Source organism: Pipra filicauda, unplaced genomic scaffold (genome assembly GCF_003945595.2).
Source record: "Pipra filicauda isolate LSUMZ 115617 unplaced genomic scaffold, ASM394559v2 scaffold25_size4600443_pilon, whole genome shotgun sequence".
In the NCBI taxonomy this organism is placed as follows: Eukaryota; Metazoa; Chordata; class Aves; order Passeriformes; family Pipridae; genus Pipra; species Pipra filicauda.
In genome coordinates, this window is record NW_024104376.1 from 1,680,692 (window position 1) to 1,701,773 (window position 21,082).

The following is a 21,082-nucleotide window of genomic DNA, read 5'->3' on the forward strand; positions in this document are numbered from 1 at the left end:
GTCGCCGCCGGGGGAGCGCCTGGGCCGCTCCCGGGGGAAGCGGGGGCGGGCGCAGAGCACCGCCTCCCCGGGGAGCGGGGATCGACCTCCCGCCTCCCGGCGCCGAAAGCCCCCCCAGCGAGCCCCTACCTGCCGGCGCCGCTCCGCCTCGCCCCCTCAGCCCGCGCCGCCGCCCGCCCGCCGCCTGCGCTCACAGCCGCGCCGCCATCTTGCGCTCCACAAACTACTGCACTTCTTTCGGGGCGGGGGGGCGGCGGATGGGCCAGGAGCTCCCAACGCCGCGGCCGCCCGCGCCCTCGCCTCGCCCCGCGGCGCCCACTCGCATCCTCCCGGCGCGGCGCTGCCCCGGGGCGGGAGCGCGGCGAACGCGAGGAGCGCGGCCGCAGCCTCAGCCGCCCTGGCAGCGAGCGGGGGCGGAGCCGCTCCCGCCGCCCCGCCCGTCGGGCGGCGGACACCGGGCGCGGGGGGCTGCCCCGGCCCCGCAGCGCCGCGGCCCTGGGGGCGCCGGCGGCTCCTGGGCCGGGCGGGGAGGAGCGGGGGCGGCAGGGCCGGAGTTCCCGGACGGCGGCGGTGCCGCCGTAGCCGCTCCTCCGTCGGCAAAGTTCGGCTCCGCGCTCGGCCCTCCCGCCGCGCCCGGGACGGGCTGTCAGGGCAGCGGCGCCTCCAGCCTCGGGAAGGCTCTTCAGCGACTCCAAGCCCTGAGGTGCCGCCGAGGGAGGACACGGCCGCAGGGTCAGAGCCCCAAAGGAGAGAAGCGGCTCTGAGGAAAGAGAGTCCGCCCCATTCTTTGTTTGTTTGGTTTTTTGTTTAGTTACAGAACTTTAGGAAAGGATATCTCTCTCACTTTAGTATATATAAAATATTTTAGTCAATATTTGGTTTTTACTCTCGCTGCACCCTTTTCAAAAACGTTTCCATATACTATTTCTTTCATCGCTATGTGCTGTGTTTTGGGTCAGACACTAAAATGTGGCCGTTTCCCTGAGAAAGAGAAAAATAAAGATGTGGCTTGTGGGAGCCTTTAACCGTTCATAGCTCGTCATGGAAAACGAAGATCTACAATTGGAAACATTTTTTAAAGATCTGCCTAGGTACAGTATCCTGGCGAGACTAGTGACAGGAAAGCATTTGATCAAAGCTTGGAAGAGCAAAAGTTTCAATCCCAGGAATGTTTCTGCTTCCTCATTGCAACACTGTCACTCCTGTTCAGTTTTCCAAACAGTTCTCTTGGGAATGCAGTCAGCAAACCGCCCCCAGTCACACTGGAAAGCAGTGACAGCAGCCAAGATAGAGATCAAGTTAAGGAAAAGTAACATTAATTCATTTTTTATATTTCCAGTGTAATATATTACATTAAAATTTTCAATGTAAATTTTCTTTTTCTCCTGGGCTTGCCTTTGTTTTAAAACCCATACACCAGGAGTGGAGAGGAAGCTGCTCACATGGACCTCTTCTTTTAAAACCTTAATATCTGTGCTGGTTTGTAAGTGCAAGGTTATTGATGATCAAAATTACCCTGTGATTAAAACAGAGCAGACAACACACCACTAAAAAGAGATTAATTTTTTATTAATACCCAAACAGAGAAAAGAAAATGTGCATAACGAACAAATGTTTGAAGAAACACACTAGAAGGACACAAAAAAAGAACACTATTGACATAGGTAAGAAACCAAACAGAGGGATTGCACATTTCGGTGTTCAGTATCACCACACGCTGTGTGTGAACAACAAAGGATTGTGCCACATATTTTATGAGAATGAATTTTTGTAGAAGTTGTGATACAGTGAAACTTGGTCTCATTTTTTAAAATAACTATCAAATTAACAGATAAATTTTCTCTGCTGGTTTGAGAAGGAATACATTTTCAAATCAGGATATTGCTTTGCTTTTACTTCAATATATTTATTGCAAACAATATATTCACTTTTTTGTAATAAACAGATTTCAATTTCCCAAGGTAACTAGAAAACTATTTACAACTTAATTCAACTACAGGCCACCTGATTAACTAACAAATGATATTAAATGCTTTTCTCCAGCATTAAGATTACCATTGTTACAAACACAACTAAACTTTACCTTAGAAAGTTACAGTAGTAAATCTTGCTTTGTTTCAAGTTAGTTTTTCTTTTAAAGACAGGTACTGAAATTATTTATTCAGATCTGTGTTCTAAAGGCAATCACAGCATACGTCACATAAAAATATACACAGATAGGAGGGAAATATCAAATAAAAGTCATTAAATTACTTTATTTGAGCTTTCTTAATAAATTTTAACATATATTTGTTTCATATATGTATAAATATATGTGCAGAACTAGTATTTATTGAGTTATGCAAAGAAAAGAGCATGCAACCAAAAGGAAACATTACAGACTATGTGAAGTCAGGTATCTGAAATCACGGATCACGGATCACTGAAGGCTGTAATTTCTTTCTTCATTGCCTAAGAAGAAGAAAAGACAAATCAGGAGTCAGTGTGAATACAAGCTTAAGAACCCTGTTTACCTCTTCATCAAAAGAAGGAAGAATCTGTATATACATACAGTAGTTAATAATAATTTAGCTGCTTCTGCCATCACATCGTTCTATACCCACTGGCTTCAAACACATCCTTATGCACCCAAAATAGTGTAGGCTAGAAAAACTGCAGGGATCTGTACCAAGAGGCTATGGATCTCTATCAATGGTGCTTTTAACAATTAGAAAAGAGACAGTTCCCGAAGAGCCACAACTAAAAGCCGTAACTGTTCTTTTCTCAATAAATACTTGTTAAAGTCTCTCTCTTCATACAGCAGAACTTGCTCCTGGACTGACTTGTGCTGTTATTCTGAATAGGAGATTTTTTTTTCATTAAAGCTCAACTTAAAAGTTGAAAACAAACAAAGAAATCGAATCCCATCACAAAAGTACACAAGCCCCAAACGTAACAAACAAATCCCTTCTCATGCTAAAACATATCATTATTCTAGAAGAAATGGGTGCCTTTATCAGGAATGGCATCCCTGGATCCAAATAATCCTCACTGTTGCACAATCAGAGTGGAGTGTCTGTTCTAACTATTGGGCGTGGAAGAAGGGATCAAGGTGACCCGGGCCAAAGAGAAGAGGCTTCCCGGTTTTTTTAAGGAAGACTGAGAGACATGAAGAATTTCTTCTATTTTTAGGCACAACCACCTGAAACATAAATGGATTCCAGGACCTTGAAGCTGAAGACTGAATATCCAACCTGTCTAAATCAAGTCAATACCGGGAATGCCTGACTGGGACCATGGGTTCCTGTGAAATATTTCTGACAAAGTTCTGACAAGTCGGAAATCCTCTCTTAGAGGGCAAGATTAGAGAATTTGACTCAACAGCATTGTTAAACCATCATAGGCAGGAAGCTCCCCACATATGAAATTAAAGATGCTTGAGCTATACTAGTTAAAAAGAAAGTCTGGTGAGACTAGAGACTAAAGTCTCTAATTCTTCTTATGTTTCATAATTAATTTCTTTTCAATAATGGAATGAATGCTATACAAGTGTTACCAAGTGTGACCATGTTCTCCGCAAGGGGAGAACGAGGAAGCGACAGACTGAGAAAAGCACCCTCTTTTCCCAGCCCCCCACCCCCGAAAAGGTGCTGGAGCAGAACTAGTGACAGACAGGTCAACTATTTTGAGACAGCTCTCTGAGGGGACCCAGCATCTTAAAGACTTTTCCTGCTGGAACTGCCAACACTGAAGCAAAATGCAACAATGGATAAATGTTTTCCAGCCTGAAATGAACAAGTCTTGTAACAGAGGCAACTAAGCAGTAAAGAGTAATGCTATAATAAGTGTGATGTTCACAGGGCACACATACACATGTGTAACACACACACACACGTAATAATGGCAGAAAGTGCTCTAAGACAAAAGAAATTACCTTCACTAATTCCTTTTTGTCGCCATCTTCCCGATGTTGGTAAATGCACTGGCTAAGAACAGCGTATAGTTTTTCCATGCGAAATATACTGACGTTCTCAGTTAGCATGGCGATAGAATGCAACACTTGCTGAAGAAAAAAAACGGATATGAGTTAAGAATAGCACAAGATAAGCTGCAAACAGAAAAGGTAGGACGTGGCACAGGTGCATGGCCAACATCCCACATGAAACTATTTCTAACTGCTGCCATATAGGTGACTGCATGCTCTTCCGTGTGTTCATCAAGTTCTAGGCCTATTACCAAGCAAATAAACTATAAAAAAACCCAAAACAACCAAAACCCCAAACAAAAAAAATCACCCCAAACAAAACCGAGCAGCTATAGATTGGAGGTTCACCCAGCTTACTGACTGCAGGTGAGTTCCAAAGAAGGTCTCTGGCACAAGTAGCAAGTTTCAATGACCCCCATGTTAAGAAAACAAGTTTTCTAAAAGACATATTTCGTGACTGTAGCTCTGTCCTCACAGCTGGAACATCTGTAAGGGCTGTACCATACAACTTATCCAGCCGGCAACAACTTAGCACGTGCTATTAGCACCCTGGCTCTAGAGAAACCTATGTGGATTCTCTACACACACAGGCAGATAGGAACAAGAGCTTCCTCACGATGGGAAGCAGAGGGGCAGGTACCAATCTCTGCTCTCTGATGACCAGTGACAGGACCCAACGGAATGGCATGAAGCGGTGTCTGGGGAGGTTTAGGTTGTATATTAGGAAAAAGTTATTCAGAGAGTGGTTGGGCACTGGAACAGGCTCCCCCGGGAAGTAGCAATGACCCCAAGCCTGACACAGAGTTCAAGAAATGTTTGGATGACGCTCTCAGTCACATGGTGTGATTCTTGGGGTGTGCTGTGCAGGGTCAGGAGTTGGACTCGATGATCCTTGTGGGTCACTTCCAACTCAGGATATTCTATGATTCTATGAACAAAATTTCATGAAATTTGCTTGCTTAGGAAGCCAGCCTTAAGAAGTTAGTTTCCCTCTTTTCATTCCATTTCTCATCATTGTATGTAAACAGCAGCCTGCCCTGATTTGACCAACCTCCAGGACCTCAACCTATCAATTTCACAAATCTCCCTCACTGCAACATCTCCTGAAGAAGGCCAGGTCCTTCTTCTACCCTCTCCAATTCACACAAATGAACTTTGCTTAACCCCATGCAGCTAGGTCCATTTTTGACCCTTTCCCCAGCTGTATCCTAGGATAGCACCTTCTCTCCTACAGGGGACTGGAAAAGCCTTGTGACACTGTACCTGTATGAACACAAAATTCTAATGTTGGATTTTGAAAGCATTTGAGAAAAAGCAGGTATTAATATTTTATCCAGGATGAGCTTTGGGTCAACTCAAACCTCAGGTTAAGTTCAGGTTAAAAGTCATCACTGCTAAAAATCAAGGTCCTTTTCCAATTCCTAATAAATGAAAACGTGCAAACAGCAAACCAAAACAATGCCCAATCCATCATAAAAATTGCCAAGACATTAATAACCAACAGTACTAGCAGTGTGTGTCAGTAGGATTTTTTAAAATTTAACAAGATCTGTTACACTAAAACTAGGGAGAGAACCCAGTCTCCTGAAATTTAGTTCACCAAAAGCAACAACAGCAGTCTAACCAGCTGTGGAAATAATGGTCATAGTCTATTACAGGTTGAATTATTTCACAAACCATATATCCCTCCCATAAATTGTTTGAATTTGCATTGGTTAACAACTGATTTCATTTCCAATTCTAAATGTAGCAAGAAAATGTTCTACTTCAGTATTAATAAAATTGAAATCTAGACTTACTTTGAGCTCACAGTAATCCACAAACACGCTCTGTGTGCCAATTTTCACGGCTTTCCTGACACAAGCCAGCTGTTTTTCTTCCACCTGAGAACATCTCGCACGAGTCACGCGCTGTACCCAGGAATCTGGAACGACACAGATTCCTTAAGCGGGATTTCTCTTTATTTGTAATATACAGTATGAATGAAGTATCCTTTACCTGGAAAAGAGTACTTCTCTGCAATAACAGAGACAGAACTGTTACCGTTTTTCACTGATAAATGCTTGACTTTTACATTCTTTCTAGTAAAAGTCACTGCTCCGTAAAAACTAGAAACTTGCACACACAAAAAAAAAGCACTAGACAAAAAGGCAGGTAAAACCAGGAAAAAACCCAGTCACACTGCCAGTACAGGATTGCACAGTAAAACTCCAAAGTAATTTAGGTTAGGAAACACATCTTACACCGCAAACAGTAGTTCATCTCTTCTATTTCACACAGGACTGGGTCCTTACTGCTTGAAGTACAGCTTTTAACTTACACTGCTTGTTGCTGGGAAGATTCTCATGCAGTAAAAGAAAGCCAACGATTGTTTTTCAATTAGATACCATTTAAAAAACAAAACTGCAGAATCAGAAATCCAGCAGCTGCAGAAAAACACAAGTTTGGCTGGCATAACTCAAAGGGCAGCACCATTATGCAAGAACACTGTGTCCTGATTTGAGAGGGATGCAGCAGATAGAACAGAATTCAAGAAGGCTAAAACCTAGTAGTTGTTATAACCCTCCTCAGGAAGAAAAAGGAGGCAAATGACCTGTTTGACCTTTCACTTACCATTTGAACCTCCATCTTCAGAAGTTCCGGCTTTTTGGCAATCTGGCATTTCACTCTGCTCTCTTAAGTCTGAATGTTCTCTCTTCTTTCCAGAAGGACATTTAGTCACAAGGAGAACTCTCTCTCTTTCATTTTCTGTCCTGTTTTTCTGTCGTTCTTGAAGTACATTTTCATATTCTTCAATAGGAGCATCCTGGGAGGATGCAAATTCAGTGCAATCCGTGTTAGACTCTTCACTACTCTCTACTTCAGTTTGGTCTTCAGGAATTTTATTCTCTTTATTGAACTGAACATTCCTCTTTGCTGCAATACTCGACTTTCTGTTGTTTTTGCGTTTTCTTCTTGACTTATCTACAAAGAAACACAAGAAAAAGTCATTCAAAACATTACCATAACAGTTCTTCCTTCAAAATCCAGCATCCTCATCTTACTTGACTTACAAGGAAAATGACCAAAGGAGCTCAAGTACCATTGTCTGTCTCCCTACAAATGTCTGGAGAAAAAGTTGCAATTTAATGGGGTCAATTTGCTACTAGATGTAAAAAAAAAAAAAAAAAAAGTCAGTTACAGAATTTCATGCACAAAACTATCAGCTTCAAGCTGTTATGAGCAGAAAAGCTGTTATGAGCAGAAAATTCTTACTTTAGTTAGGAAGTATTACTGCAAAGTAAGGTTATTGGGTGACTTAGTATGTGATCTAATACAGGTGAACAACAGAAAAGCATTTGGAGAGGAGTCCTTCTTCAAAATCTCAAAATCTGTAAACTTCAAAAGCTATACATATGTTGGGAAGAATTGAAAAGACACTTTTAAAGGAATATGTGCTGGAAAAAAAAATTGTCCACAAAGATTTATGTCTCATGGGCTTTCTGATTCAGTTAACCTTGTTCGAAACAAACTTGGCTTTTTGTCTTCCAAAAAAACCCATCATTCTTTGTACTCATGGAGTACCACACAAAGCCTACGGGTCCAGTCAGAGGCAAAATTCCCTGACATGCCAGGAAGACCAGGAAACGTCACACCATGTCATGTGTTTTAACTGAAAGACACCCTAGGGCCTTTGTTTTTTCATGTCCTTTTCATGGGGAAAGTGACGAAATAATTGATTATTGATCCCCTGTTTTTTAACCCTTCCCCCTTCAATTGAAAATCACGGTAAGAGGGCAGGGAAGGGGAAAACACTGTTGCATGTAACTAAAAACTAGTTAAGTATTCAGAAACTGCCACGTACAACATTTTTGACTTCAAGAGGTAGCAATGTAAGAGCCATTCAATGTCAGTTGATCCAGTGCCTTACAATGTCAACCAGCCACTTGAATCTCATAACCACACTGAAGGAATGAACTCTGGATTTATCCCATGTTTTGAAACATATTAATAAATTTAATGCCTCTGGCATGAAGAATCAAGCACCACAGGAACACGTCAGGTCACAAGAACAGAGAATGTAGCAGTCCCTTCAGCACCTTCTCCAAGAAAGTCTGAATAAAACGCATCTTGCCTTTAGAGCAGGGGGTACTGGCATCCACAGGCACTGCTGGCGTCTTTGATTTTTCATTACACTTTGGGTCTGTTTTCTTACACGCAGGAACAGAGTCCTCCTTTGGCATTACACAGAAGTAAGAGGAAGCACAGTCTGAACCTTGCAATAAATAAGAGAGAGCAAAGAATTGTGTCTTGTGTGGCTGGTTACAAATACTGAGGCAAGTCTTGAAATCCTCAGTGTCACAAAACATACCTCTTTTCTTTCGAGATTCTTTAATTTCTTGGCAGCGTTGTTCAAAATCTTCATCCATTTCTTCCCTCACTATAGAATATGCAGTATCTCTCAAGGCACAAGCTCTGTGCCTAAGGAGACGATCTGAAATTTTTCAGTCAAAAAGCAGCAGTTACTGATCAACATGTCTATCACAATTTCCCAAATAGTTTATTTAATGCTACAGCATTCACAACCTAGCAAGAAATTCTCTTTGAGGATGTTTAAAATTATCTAATTCCACATCTACTGTCCACAGATGACGTTTATCAACTTACACATTTAAAATTTTTACAAATTAGGGATAAAACCACATCCTCACCTCCAGGATCTTTAACTGGATTGTACTCTAAAGCATTGCTACAGATTAGATCAATGTCTTTTAGAAAATCTCTTGCAGTTGGGTACTGGTGCATGTCAATCTTGGAGAGAACTGTCGAGAGGTCCATGGGCTGTTTAATGACAGCATTGTAATCAGGTACCTACAGAGGAAACATAGGTGCTTGTAGATTTAATGCAGTAGCCATGAAGAGTAATTATTTTCATAAAGTCAAATAAAGGACTTCTTAAAAACCCCAACACATCCAGAGATGCAGAAATTACCCAGTTAGTTTCTTGAAAACAGAAGGGCTATTTCACCTGGCTTTGATGAGACAGACTAGAAGACAGGGAAAAAAAAGGCAGGGAGGTCAGAAGCATGTGTGAGGCAGAGAAGGGAACTGGCACCTAGAACGGTATTCATTTCACTTCCTTTCAGAAAATAACAACAAAGAAACCTCTCAGTAAAGTCACCTGAGAGTCTTTGTTAGCAGCAAGAAAAAGACTGCAGGAATTTCACCTTTCAAGCACCTGTCTGGGCACCTACTTTAGAATGAGATAACTGGACCCAGAGGTGCCAATTTCTTTATTCAGACCACAAAAGAAGCCTAAAGGGTAGTTTACATGAGGACATCTATGTTTGTTTAGATTATTCACATCTCAGAAGCTACAAGGAAAGGAAATGACAAGTCAGTGGATGCTTAGGGGAATGGACTTTGCTGAAACACAAAGCTATCTCAAAACTACAGCTGACTTTGAAGTAGGTGCCCCAGCTTACACTTATTCAATAAAAGTATATGGGAGGATGTGAGAAACTGGATTATTATATTCATTAGTGGCTTGGACTGACTCAAGTGTGTGTGGGGCGGGGGGAGGAAAGGGCACACCTTTTTGTGAATGGTGAACCCACCATTTTCTAGACTCATTTAGCTGGATCTAGAGATGGTAGCTATATTCCTCTCTTTCTCTACTTTTTCTTCACCTACTCTTCTTTTTTAATATTTTGGGCAACTTAGGACCAGATGGGCTGGATTTGCTAAGTTTTATGTGTTACCATGTGCTAAGTCAACGCTTCGTAGAATGCTTTATTTTGGTTGTATGTTACCCTGTCAACTTTTGCCAAGTTCCCTTATTTTCTGAACTGTACCAGTAAAAGTACCCTCTGAGAAAACGTGTACAGTTTTTCTTCTATGCATTCTCTCTGAGGTGTTAAAAGAACCAAGCGCTCTTCTAATATATTTGGAGGGCAGATATTGTTGAAGCCTTGTATATTTTTAAAGTAAAACCCCTTTAGTGAGCTTGTTGCTTGAGACTTGGGGTCTTACAGAGGAATTGAAAAACCTACAAGTCCATATGGTTGATCTTATACCAAGGAAAGCTCCCTGAGAATAGAATCTGAAAATTTATTTGGCAAACTGCTGCTTCTACTCCTGTTCTTGCAGAAACTACTGACAGATAACTAAAGAGCTTTAGGCTTTATTAAAACAGCCCTAGAGGTACTGTTTATAGTTACAGAGAAAAAGAAAGATTTCTACTTTTCAGTGCTGTAACACACCTACATATCAAAGCCTTTTCATGAGCAAACTGTATTGGCATTTGGTGTAAATGGCACTTGGACTAGATGATCCTTGTTGGTCCCTTCTAAGGGAAATACTCTTAAGTTTTAAAGAGGTTTTAGAAGGAACACAGGGACTTCAGTGAACACTCAAAGACCTCGGAGAGCCCCACGGAGTCAACAAAAGTAAAAGCAAAATTCACTTCCAGTTTCCTGGAAATTCAGAATATTACAGTCCTAAAAACAAAGATAAATCTTCCTAGAAAGAGCACACAAACACCAAGGAACATACGCACAGAGAAACTGTGAACACACACAGCTATCATGGTATTGCAGATCAACAATAATTTACCTCCTCTGGGTCAACAGGCTTTGTAAATGCTCTGAAACGTCTATCAATGACCAGTCTGTGAGTCACGTCCCTTAAGTAAATCCTAAGTTCACGCAATGTATCCTCTTCCTGCTCCTCCAGCTGTCTCATTTCTTCCTCTGTCAGCTGTCGAGGCTTAGGTGGTGGTGCTACAGGCAGGACTTCCAGTGGCCGCCGAGCTTCAATTAATCAGAAAAATTTAGTCAATTGGTGGTATTCAAATACAAATCCATGAAAAAGCAAAACACTGTTAACTTACAGTTAGCAAAATTTTATACTTAGAATATCCTCACCTGCATTGTTTTTTGATGCAGGAGGTTTAGCAGCTTGCTTCATAACTAAGTCTTCAAAAAAACTTCTCCTTTCAGCACAGGTAGGCCACTGGATTTTGAAAACTTCTTCACAGTCATTATTAAACAATACTTTTATCTAAAGCATGAGAAGAAAAGGCATTTCAGATATAAGGCCACACAAATTCTTTATATTCTATTTCAAAAAGATGAGTACCTTTCTAAATTTAACTGAATGTTCATCTGGGTAAATAAGCTATGAAAAGTTATCTTCTTGGCCTTAAAAGGCTAGATTTTCGTAACATAGCAAATTAAAACACCTGCTCTGAGAAACACCTTCTACAGTTACGGCACCATGAAAAAAAAGGTATGATAAACCACTAAGACAGGGGTCACATTCACCACCTCCAAGGCTGCTTATTTTGTATTTACCTGCCTTGCTGTCCTTTAGCTTGAATATGGCAACAATAGAGGGAACAGGCAAGGTTCAGCTTACCAGTGCCAGCTTTTTGGTAAGATGGCTTTATAAATTTTATTTTTAATTAATTAAAGTGAGGTGTCCAAAGTTGCATACTTCCAAGTTGTACTCTCCATTTTCCCATCTCTATTACCAGAAGGTATGGAAGGAATTTTATTCCTTAATTTAGAAGGCATTTATTAACAGTATAAAAACTAGTGCTACCAAGACAAAATGATCAGAGCAGCATATCCACATTTTGAACACCTTCCTTTAATGCACACTCTCAGGTGTCTGTTCTGAGATCACAGTACAGCTTGGGGGGGGGGGGCAGTTGTACCACCAGAGATGTCTAGGAAGCTCAGCATGTACTCTTACTGATTTTTGTTAAGGAATATAACTAAAACTTGATTTCCAAGCTACTGAGATGGAATTTGGATCCTAGCTTTCTAGCCTATAAAGAAATCAAAATTTTTATGAAGTTATTTAAATTTGAAATGATATTCCGTCAGTAACAGTGTGACTACTGTACTTTTTCAGTAAAAACATTTTCAGAAACACAATCTTTTTCCTAGCTATATCTCAAGCACCTTATATTCTTCACCAACTACACACCTAACTATATTGAATCACTGAAATGAATGCTTAAGCAAATTTGTACATCTGTCTAATAAGCATGAATGTGTGAGAAGGGTGAAAGAGTTGGGCCAAAGTCAATCTCTTTACTCAGAAAACATTTCAGACAAATGCTTTCACCACTGTTTTGTCTAAGCAGATTTCAAGAGACTGGGTTTGGGTGCCTAAGTAATAAGAGACAGGCACAGTACTCCAGGCTTCCAGGAGTTATAAATTAACAACCAAAAAAGGAAGAGTGAAAAAGGAAGAACAGTATCGACAGAAATACCTCTTCTGGGAGATCTTCGTGTTGCACATCAGATGTTGCAAGGAGCAAAACCGGAGCAAACGTTGGAACGTTCTGCAGTAGTGTCGTAAAAACAGCTCTCACTGTAGGTCCAACAGTCTCCCACCATAAAGGGATTTGTGGGACATACATAATACTTGGTGCTGTTCTTTGAGCTTCTTGCATTAGCTGGTGAAATGAAAGCTTGGTTGAGAAAACTACATCATGTAAAATAGGCTACTACATAGCTACCAGTCAAACTGTCTTATGTAAGAGGAGTACATGACATCAAAACATCAAGACAAAACAGTAAATGAACAACTCCTTCATAATAAGGTAAAATTTTCACTTTGACAAAAATATAGACATTGCTATGCAGACAGAAACCAACCCAAATCTCTACCTGATTTCAAAACTACTTAGGTGTAAGATAACTCCTAAAGAGCCTCAGAACTCAGCCAATGTGGTGGTGTACCTGAAAAAACAGGACTAACCCTTCAGCAAGATGCATTAGCCTGGAGAAATGGCCACACTTGTGACCACAGCATTTTCAGTTCAGAGCAGGCACATACCCAAGACACAGGAGCACAGACTGAACAAACAAAGACCTATGTGAGAAGACAAGGGCTGGCACGGTACAATACACCTGGTTACAATTCATATTTTCAAGCACATTTTCTAAGAGGTGACCAGTCTTTAGCCTGCCTGAAGAGCTAAATCACTCAACTTCTCATTACCAAAGGATCCACCAGATGAGATGATGTGCTTTGGAAGAGGACAAGCCACTGCTTTCAGATGGCACCTCAGTACACAAAAGACAACATCCATCTATTCCATGAGGGAAGTGCCAACAGTCCTTTCACATAACAAATTTCTCCATGGACCCTGTCAGATTAAAAATATTCAGGGAGTTCCTATTGCAAGGTGGGAAGCACATGTGGTATGTCCAGGCAGTGACTAGAGAGGGTAGTTACATGTCCAAAGATCCCACAGCAAAAAAGGCATTGTTCCTCCTATGTGACAAATGAGTATCCAGTCATGGAATGTGTCTGTCCTGACTCATACAGCTCCCAAGTGCTGCTACTAGAGCTCAAAATATTTTAATACAAAACGGATTTCCTACCTAAAACTGAAAAGAGGAAAACAGGACTAATCTGCTTATGTTTAATTTTCCTAGTTAAGGAAAGCACACCAGTGTACATGAATTTCAACGCCTTTACTGCATGTATTGCAGCAGTAGAAGTTGTATATGTAAAAAAATAAACACTTCTTTTCCCCAAAACCCTGACTGCCCTACAAATATAATAAAAGATAAGGCTTCAGAAAGTGCATGATGCCATCAGGTTGATGCAGTGCCATCTACTGGGAGCACAGAGCCTTAAGAAGCAATAAAAACTTTCTGGATCCCACCGAGATCAACAGGATTTCTTGCCACAGAGAGGGCTTTATTAGCAGCACCTCCCTTCTTTCTGAGCTGCTAGCAACATCCTCCCTGTTTCATTTCAAATGGAAAACATGGTTGTATATAGTATCTTTATATGGTATCATTTCATCTAGAAGAAAAGTGGATTTCCAGACAGAAGTAAACATAACAGTACATTCAAGTCAGGCCACCTCCAATTAACAATGAATTTTGCTTATTTCACTGGTTTTTATACAGTTCATGAATCCTACAAGAATAAAGAGAAAAACAGATACCTGTGCACATGTTTCTTCCGGGGATGTGGTGCTAACAAACAAAGCAGGCAGGTCTAGTGTATAAACAGGAAACTTTTCCAGGGCATGTATCACTGCAGGTGCCAAATGAAAAGCTTGCCCACACCCTGGATCTTCAACTAATAAGAACCGTGGTCTGAAAGATGTTGGCTGGCAACGAGGATTTCTACAACAGCAAGAAGAAAACACGTTTAAAGACGGGTGATTAATAGGCGCACAGATGTTAACTTTTTTAATTGTAAATACGCTTCATGTTCCGCCAAATAATAAGCTGGTCTGTGATCAGGAAGACTATCAAAGCCTATTTTCTCACAAACTGGTACCAAACCTCCACTGAGAAATCCTGCCAGTCCCCAGCATGTCTGTTACTCCTTTGGCTGGGTTAAGTAACAGCTCTTAAATATCACAGAGGGACTGTCTAGCCAAATACACACATAACAATTGGTCATTAACCTGATATGGAGCAGAAATACAACTCTCTCAGCATAAAGCAGTCTGGATCTCTTCACTGCCCTTACACAACCATTTTCAGTGTGTCTTGACTTTAAATAACTTTGCACCTGTGAAGTGTAGCTAAAATTTGGCCGTACCTCCTGGAGATGGTGGGAAGCACAGAACAGAACAGCATTTCTAAGAAAAAAATTAATGTGGGCACTGAAACATGTTAGCTGTATTTGAAGAAGCACACAATTGAATTGGTTAAAATACAGCAGTACCTTTATTTTATTCCTTCATTCTAATGTTTTCATCTTTGAATTGTCTATTAATTCCCTAATAATCTCAACTTTACTAGCATGAAACACACTTGTGAAGAGGGTTATGGTTTCTTCCACCACAGTACTGCTGTACCTTTACTTGCTGAAGTCAAAGGTCCTAGAGACCTAACCAGGCTCAGCAGGTCACGTCTTCTGGACAGCACAGCTATAGAAAGGGGGCAGAATAACTGACCCAACAGTGACAACAATAATCTACTGCTTCAACTGTTGGCTCACATGACTGACTTCCAAAATGAAAACATCAAAAGATTAATAAATTCAGTAGGGTAAAGGTACAAAATGCAGACATTGTTTCAGTGTCTTTCACAGTGTTTTAACAAACTATTTCTTATTTATATTTTTTTTTCTGCTACATAATCTGCTACTGGTTTAACAGTCTTGGAAGGCAGAAGGGCAAAAGATAGCTACATAAATCCACAGGGTTTTTTTTAAGCTAAAAGGGCAGACAGCGCATTTTTTTGGGTCTCAAGTCTTTCAAGGAATACCATGGATTAAATCAACATGTTCTAATAATCTGTGGATCACTTTGATTTAGGAAAATAGGACTGGACCATTCAGTGTGATGAGTCAGGGCAGTGCACTCAGAACATTAGCACCTAGTTGGATCTCTGCACTTACTTCTTGCAAATATTGATCACCCCCTCCGAACTCATCACTTCTTCACCCAGCACCCCTCACAACAAAACAGTTTACAGACCTGACCATCTTAAAAATATAAACATAAAGGGGACAAACACGGACCTGCTAAAAGTGAGGAATTCTGCCTTTTCACGATCAGGCACTTTATGAGTTGGCCTCTCTTCAAAAATTGATGGTGATTCCTCATCAGTGTCAATCACATCATTTCCTAAAACAGGAAGACATGAGATCTTTGTTAATTTTCCTAAATAGTCCAAATCTCACTCTTGCATTAATACACCTTTGAAATCAGTGCAGGAAACCATTCTCTTGTATTCCATCATTTTAGAGTACACACTGAATGCTGTTTTCTGAAAAGTTCATTCTACCACAGACCTAAAGCTGTCCTACATCCCATGATTTGCATAAGGTATTATCTCTCTTCTGACAAAAACTTGAGAGGCTTTTTTCCTTAGAATAAAGATGATTAGGAACAACTACTGTAGTTCATAGACACCTGAAAAACACAGAGGTCACTTCTTTTTGGAACAGGTTCCCCCACTAGATGTGGAGAAATGAAGTGAACCTGACGGCCCCAGGTTTCCATTTGTCCGTGACTAGTCAGTCAGAATACAAAAGACCCACCTATCTTCTAAATAAGGCTCCCCAAAGATCACCAAAGGAGGAGATAATGGGAGGCAGACAAGAGAGGGGATGCAATTACCCATCCCCCAGCCCCAATGCTTTTATTGTGTTGGTGGGTTTCTGCCCCTGTTTTACCAATGCAAACAATCTACCAACTCTACTGGGAGGATATTCTCCAGGGATTAGCATGGTAACTAACTATTCCCAGATCTCCATTAATCAGGAGAGTTTATCAATATTGATTTGTTCTCACCAACTGATAAACTAAATGGCTAAAAGTCATGATAGCTAAAAGTCATGATAGTTAAAACTGTATTTAGCTTAAACAACTTGTACCATGGTTCTGACATTCTTAAGACAGGAAGCAGAAGCATTTATGTAACAATACTTCTCCCTGCATGTAAGCATTTATTTGGAAAGAGGTGCTCATATATTAAACTTTTGATCCATCTCTACAAATTATGTGATGTTAGCTACTCTCAGAAACAGGGTGCTCCAGCAGAGAACACAGTTCTCTACTGTATACTGCGAGTCACTCACAGCTCCCATCCCATGCTGTACAGATATAAAATTAAACTGTCATTATGATTGAGAGGTTTGTGTATGTTATTGAACAGATCACAAGTTTTTGCATTGGCAGAATTTTAAACAAATGGATGTTGTTGTTATACCTTGCTGTTGGTCCTTCTTTAGTGCAAGTTCTGCATGGGGAAATACTCTCTGCAAGCCTCGTAAAATTCTTTCCAATGTATTTTCCAACAGCGGTTTTAAAATAGGTGATAGCGCTCGTCCAGGTGAAGCCACAGCCCTCTGTGAAGCTGGAACAGTTTTCTGCATGGCCATGACAAAATCCTTTGCTGTTATTTTAATCGAAGTGACGTCTAACTGCAGTTTCTCGCTCCTTTCGTATATCTGAGGATACCGGCGGCGCAAAGCACAGAGAGCAGCTTCAGCACACAAGGCTTTAATGTCAGCACCACAGTAGCCTAATAAACAAAACATGAAGCACATGTTGTGTCAGTCTCAGGCAACACCGAAGTCAAGGCCAAGATTGCTAAAGTGCAACACTGGAAGACTTTGCACGCAGCCAAAAATTAAAAGGATAAGCAATAATTTAAAGAATTACTGCATCACAGAGAAGTTTTTTTATGTGGCTCACAGCCCGATATCCTGCACTTCAGCAGCAGCCTCCTACTCAAAACTTTGCTCCTGGAAAAGATGTCCCAAACCCTATCAGTGTTCTGAAAAAAAAAGAAAACTTTGTTTGCTTCCAAGGCATGCCAGCTGCCCCACTGCCTCGCTCTGCAAGGCACAGGAGCTCGAGCACTGCCTGGGACAAGCTCTGGTTCCCTACGACTCAAGTTGTGTGCAGTAACCCATGCTATTTTCAAACTTACCAACACATTTCTCAGCCAGCTCTTCAAGAAACTTGTCCAATGGCTTCAGGGTCCAGTCTCGTGTGTGAATTTTGAAAATCTCTTTTCTTGCCTGAAAACAAAACAGTTGAATTTTAGTTTGCCCTAAGTTTTCTCTTAAAACAACCACAACGCAAAACCCCCAAACCCCTCACACTAATACAAATACTTTTCTTATCTGCTAAACTTTAAAATACTTAAGGTCAGTTAATGTGCTCTCTTTTTCAACAAGGAAATTTCAGTATTCTCATCCTGTTACATTAAACTCTTGCTGGGGGCTGCAGTGAAATAAAAGGCATTTACATCTTCCATAAAAAATGAGTTTTCACAAGTGTGAGACCTAATAATTCTGAGGAAAAAATTGTAGTAAAAAACCCCAAACTTATCTGGAAACAGATTTTTCAAAGAAAATTCTCTCAAATTCAGCAAAATTTTACAGTGACAGTCTCATTAGTTCATCAAATTTGCTCTTCTGCCAGCTCATCCAAGGAAAACAGTCCTAGCACTCCATTTCCAATTGCTACAGTTACTACCAAGAAGAACAATAATTATGACTCAAATGATTGTCACTCATCCAGATAATGTCAAACGTTGCCTATCCCCATCTCTGATCTTAGCAAGACTTTCACTGAATTATTTAAGTATTTTCTAGTACACAGACCAATTATGGCAGATTTCTAGAATTCTTTCATAGTAGGAATTGTGTATTAGATCTATTTTATGGCACCTTCTCTCCTGCTCCTGAGAGCAGATAAAAACTGGAGACAAATGTTTGTGTTAACTGCACTGTTTAGTGCACTTTTACTAGCCTTCAGTCCAATATGGCTTTTATCCTCTTTCCAAAAAGTGCTAAGGAAAAGAAATATCAGCTGTAGCCAGAAAGAAAACAGAGTATTCCTGTTTTGCCCAATGCCTCCCTCCAATATTTTTTGGTTGCTAAATACCTATTTTTTTTAATTGCTTAGCTATTGCCACTGAACTAGAAGCTTCTCCAGCCCTTCCCCTGTGCAGTGACTTCACATTTTTGTCTAAGTCCCAGTATTACTAAGTACCAGTAGAAATGTCACATCCCAACATACTTCGTTCACTCTAGCACCAGCCTTGATCAAAGTTTTTGTTAACCAAAAAGGAATTCTTGCCTGTACAGCATTTCTTTCACTTTCACAAAGCTATAGCAGTACTTTATAACTTATTTGCACATTCATTCTTAAACATTTCAGTGACTAGCAGAACGCCATAGACTTTGCTGGTCACAGAGAAACCAAAACTAGAGCACTAACGGCCTGTTGCAATCCTCTTACTGATACATATTCAGTACCAGGTCTGCCCTCCATGGTACAACACAGTCTCTCCAGACAGCCCTCGTTTGTCCAAGTTGTACAACACTGACAGAGACTTTCGCTGCTCCACAATGCTGCCCTGTTACAGGGGTTGGTTTCTAAGATGGACTCTGCCCCACTGGCATTAAGGTGGAGTTGAAGTTCTGACCTCTTTGTTTGGCAAGCTGAAGAGGAACTCTCGATCAAAGCGTCCTGGTCGTCGTAAAGCAGGATCTATAGAATCCAGTCTGTTGGTGGCCCCAATTACCACAACTTCTCCTCTGCTCTCTAAGCCATCCATAAGTGCCAGAAGTGTCGATACAACCGAGCTAACAGAAAAGTACAATTTTCATTCAGCAGTTTAGTAAATCATCTTGAGTTCCACATAGATAAGGTAACATAGACCTTGTGTGTTGCTATCAAGCTTAGCAAATGGTTTTCAATTAGTGTTTAAAAATAATCTGAAATTCAGTAGTACTGAATTACTAGTTTTCAGGATAAATGAATGTGCCACATCAAGTTAAATAGGTTGTGGTCTTCTTTTCACAAAGATCAAGCAGCCTTCTATGTAGATACAAAACATGCCCTACCTATGAACTTGGTCTTGTTTACTGGACCGTACAGGAGCAAGGCCATCGATCTCATCAAAGAAAATAATTGAAGGTCGCATCTGGTAGGCCTACAATGGAAGCATAGGAATACTGACACCAGGAAAACTATTTGAAGGAGAAATGCAGGAACAACATTATGGTTGTAAAGTCACTGGAACTAGATTTTTCAGAGCAGCATCAGGGATCTCAACTAATTGAGCTAATGTGGTAAAGTGGCAGGAGTAAAAGAAGGCAGCAGCCTATGGCAGCTCACTGAGACTGGGCAACAGGAAACAAATCACACCAGCAGTTTTTACAGCTATTTGGCAACTACCAACAACAGAGCTGGGACTTAATTACATGTTCTGGAAGCAACCTGTTTTACCAATTTAAATGATCATGCTTTCAGCCTGCCTCTGTTTCCCTCTGATTGAAAGCCACCATCTCTTGTATCTTGAAGCCTTTTTTGGTTTTTTTTTGTAAGGCAAGGAGTGACAGGTGTGTGTTGCTTTGGAAGGTTTTCTTGATCGCTTTACTAATCTTTCACGCTACATCTCAAAACTTCAAGCCCCTAAAAACCCCACTGACAAAGGAAACACTAACAATCCCATTTCAGTGGAAGGAGCTGACAAAATATGAAAAAGAATGAGTTCTTCTTGACCACGGAAAATTAGTTACAGCTCAGAGAGAACACAAGGCACTTTGAACCTTACCTGATCAAATAACAAACGAAGCTGTCGTTCAGATTCCCCGACCCATTTACTCAGGCAGTCAGCACCTTTTCTCATAAAAAAGGCTACTCTCCTGTCACCTTGGCTGCATTCATTTGCAAGTGCACGAGCAACCAGCGTCTTTCCAGTCCCTGGTGGACCATAGAATAGACAGCCTCTGGAATTTAAAAAAAAGTAAAAAAAAAAAATTGGTGTAAGAAAAAAACATCATAGAAAAGTACCTGTTACAACCTCCATCCCTAAAACAGAACTATTCTTGCCTAAATAAAATTTTCTTTCAATTGTTTGTAATATTTTTAAAGTTACTGAAAGGAAAGGATCCAAAGTCCTATTTCAATATACCATGACTGAGTTTTGCTGACCAAGAACATATAAAGCTAACAATTAAATCTCTATAATTTCATTTTGTAACACAGAACTAATATAGCTCTGTAAGAAGCAGTCAGATTCTTATTTTAGCTCAAGCACAACAAACACTGCAAAGTTCTAGTTGCAAGTTCAATCAGTTGTAAAACTGATACTGGAACTCTTGAAAAAAACCATAGTTGGGGGAGAGACAACTGGACTTCCACAAAACAAACTGCAGTTCACTACCAATAGATAATTCCCTCCTGCTTACAAACTGATCAAGTCCACTTGCACATAGAACTCAAAAGAAAAACACTCCAACTCCCCCTTTTAAAGGCAACACACTTTTAAAGCATAGTCTTGCCACACAGTAAATCTCTGAACCTACATGTACACTGGATTCTATCCATTTTTTAAAAATTACTTTTTACTACTGCTAAAAAAACCCACCAACACTGCTTAAAATTTTGAAGCATAGAAACATAATAATACCTCAGTTGAATATTTTCCTGAAAACTTATAATACAGTTACAGTTTTAAACAGCATCTGTTACCTTGGAGGTTGAATTTTGAACCTCTCAAAGACTTCTGGATAAAGCAATGGAAAAACGACCATCTCTTTTAAAGCTGAAATGTGGTCAGAAAGACCACCCACGCCATCAAATCGTACCTAAAGATGAAATCAGCAGAACACATTTTA

At 40.5% G+C, this 21,082-nt stretch overlaps 1 protein-coding gene across 1 annotated transcript in view; it reads right to left on the bottom strand.

Moving 5' to 3' along the window:
• Positions 1-1,548: 1,548 nt before the first annotated feature.
• Positions 1,549-21,082, bottom strand: part of ATAD2 (ATPase family AAA domain containing 2) — a 30,344-nt gene continuing 10,810 nt past the window's right edge. The window contains exons 11-28 of the mRNA XM_027726972.2: positions 20,937-21,052; positions 20,017-20,191; positions 19,304-19,392; positions 18,883-19,042; positions 17,377-17,467; positions 16,651-16,965; positions 15,458-15,563; positions 13,923-14,106; positions 12,228-12,413; positions 10,870-11,005; positions 10,559-10,755; positions 8,656-8,815; positions 8,316-8,438; positions 8,079-8,219; positions 6,578-6,928; positions 5,764-5,888; positions 3,914-4,042; positions 1,549-2,451 (exon numbers count right to left, since the gene is read on the bottom strand). Coding sequence (XP_027582773.1) covers positions 2,413-2,451; positions 3,914-4,042; positions 5,764-5,888; positions 6,578-6,928; positions 8,079-8,219; positions 8,316-8,438; positions 8,656-8,815; positions 10,559-10,755; positions 10,870-11,005; positions 12,228-12,413; positions 13,923-14,106; positions 15,458-15,563; positions 16,651-16,965; positions 17,377-17,467; positions 18,883-19,042; positions 19,304-19,392; positions 20,017-20,191; positions 20,937-21,052 — 2,823 coding nt within the window. The 3' untranslated portion in view covers positions 1,549-2,412. The remainder of the gene's footprint in view (positions 2,452-3,913; positions 4,043-5,763; positions 5,889-6,577; positions 6,929-8,078; positions 8,220-8,315; positions 8,439-8,655; positions 8,816-10,558; positions 10,756-10,869; positions 11,006-12,227; positions 12,414-13,922; positions 14,107-15,457; positions 15,564-16,650; positions 16,966-17,376; positions 17,468-18,882; positions 19,043-19,303; positions 19,393-20,016; positions 20,192-20,936; positions 21,053-21,082) is intronic.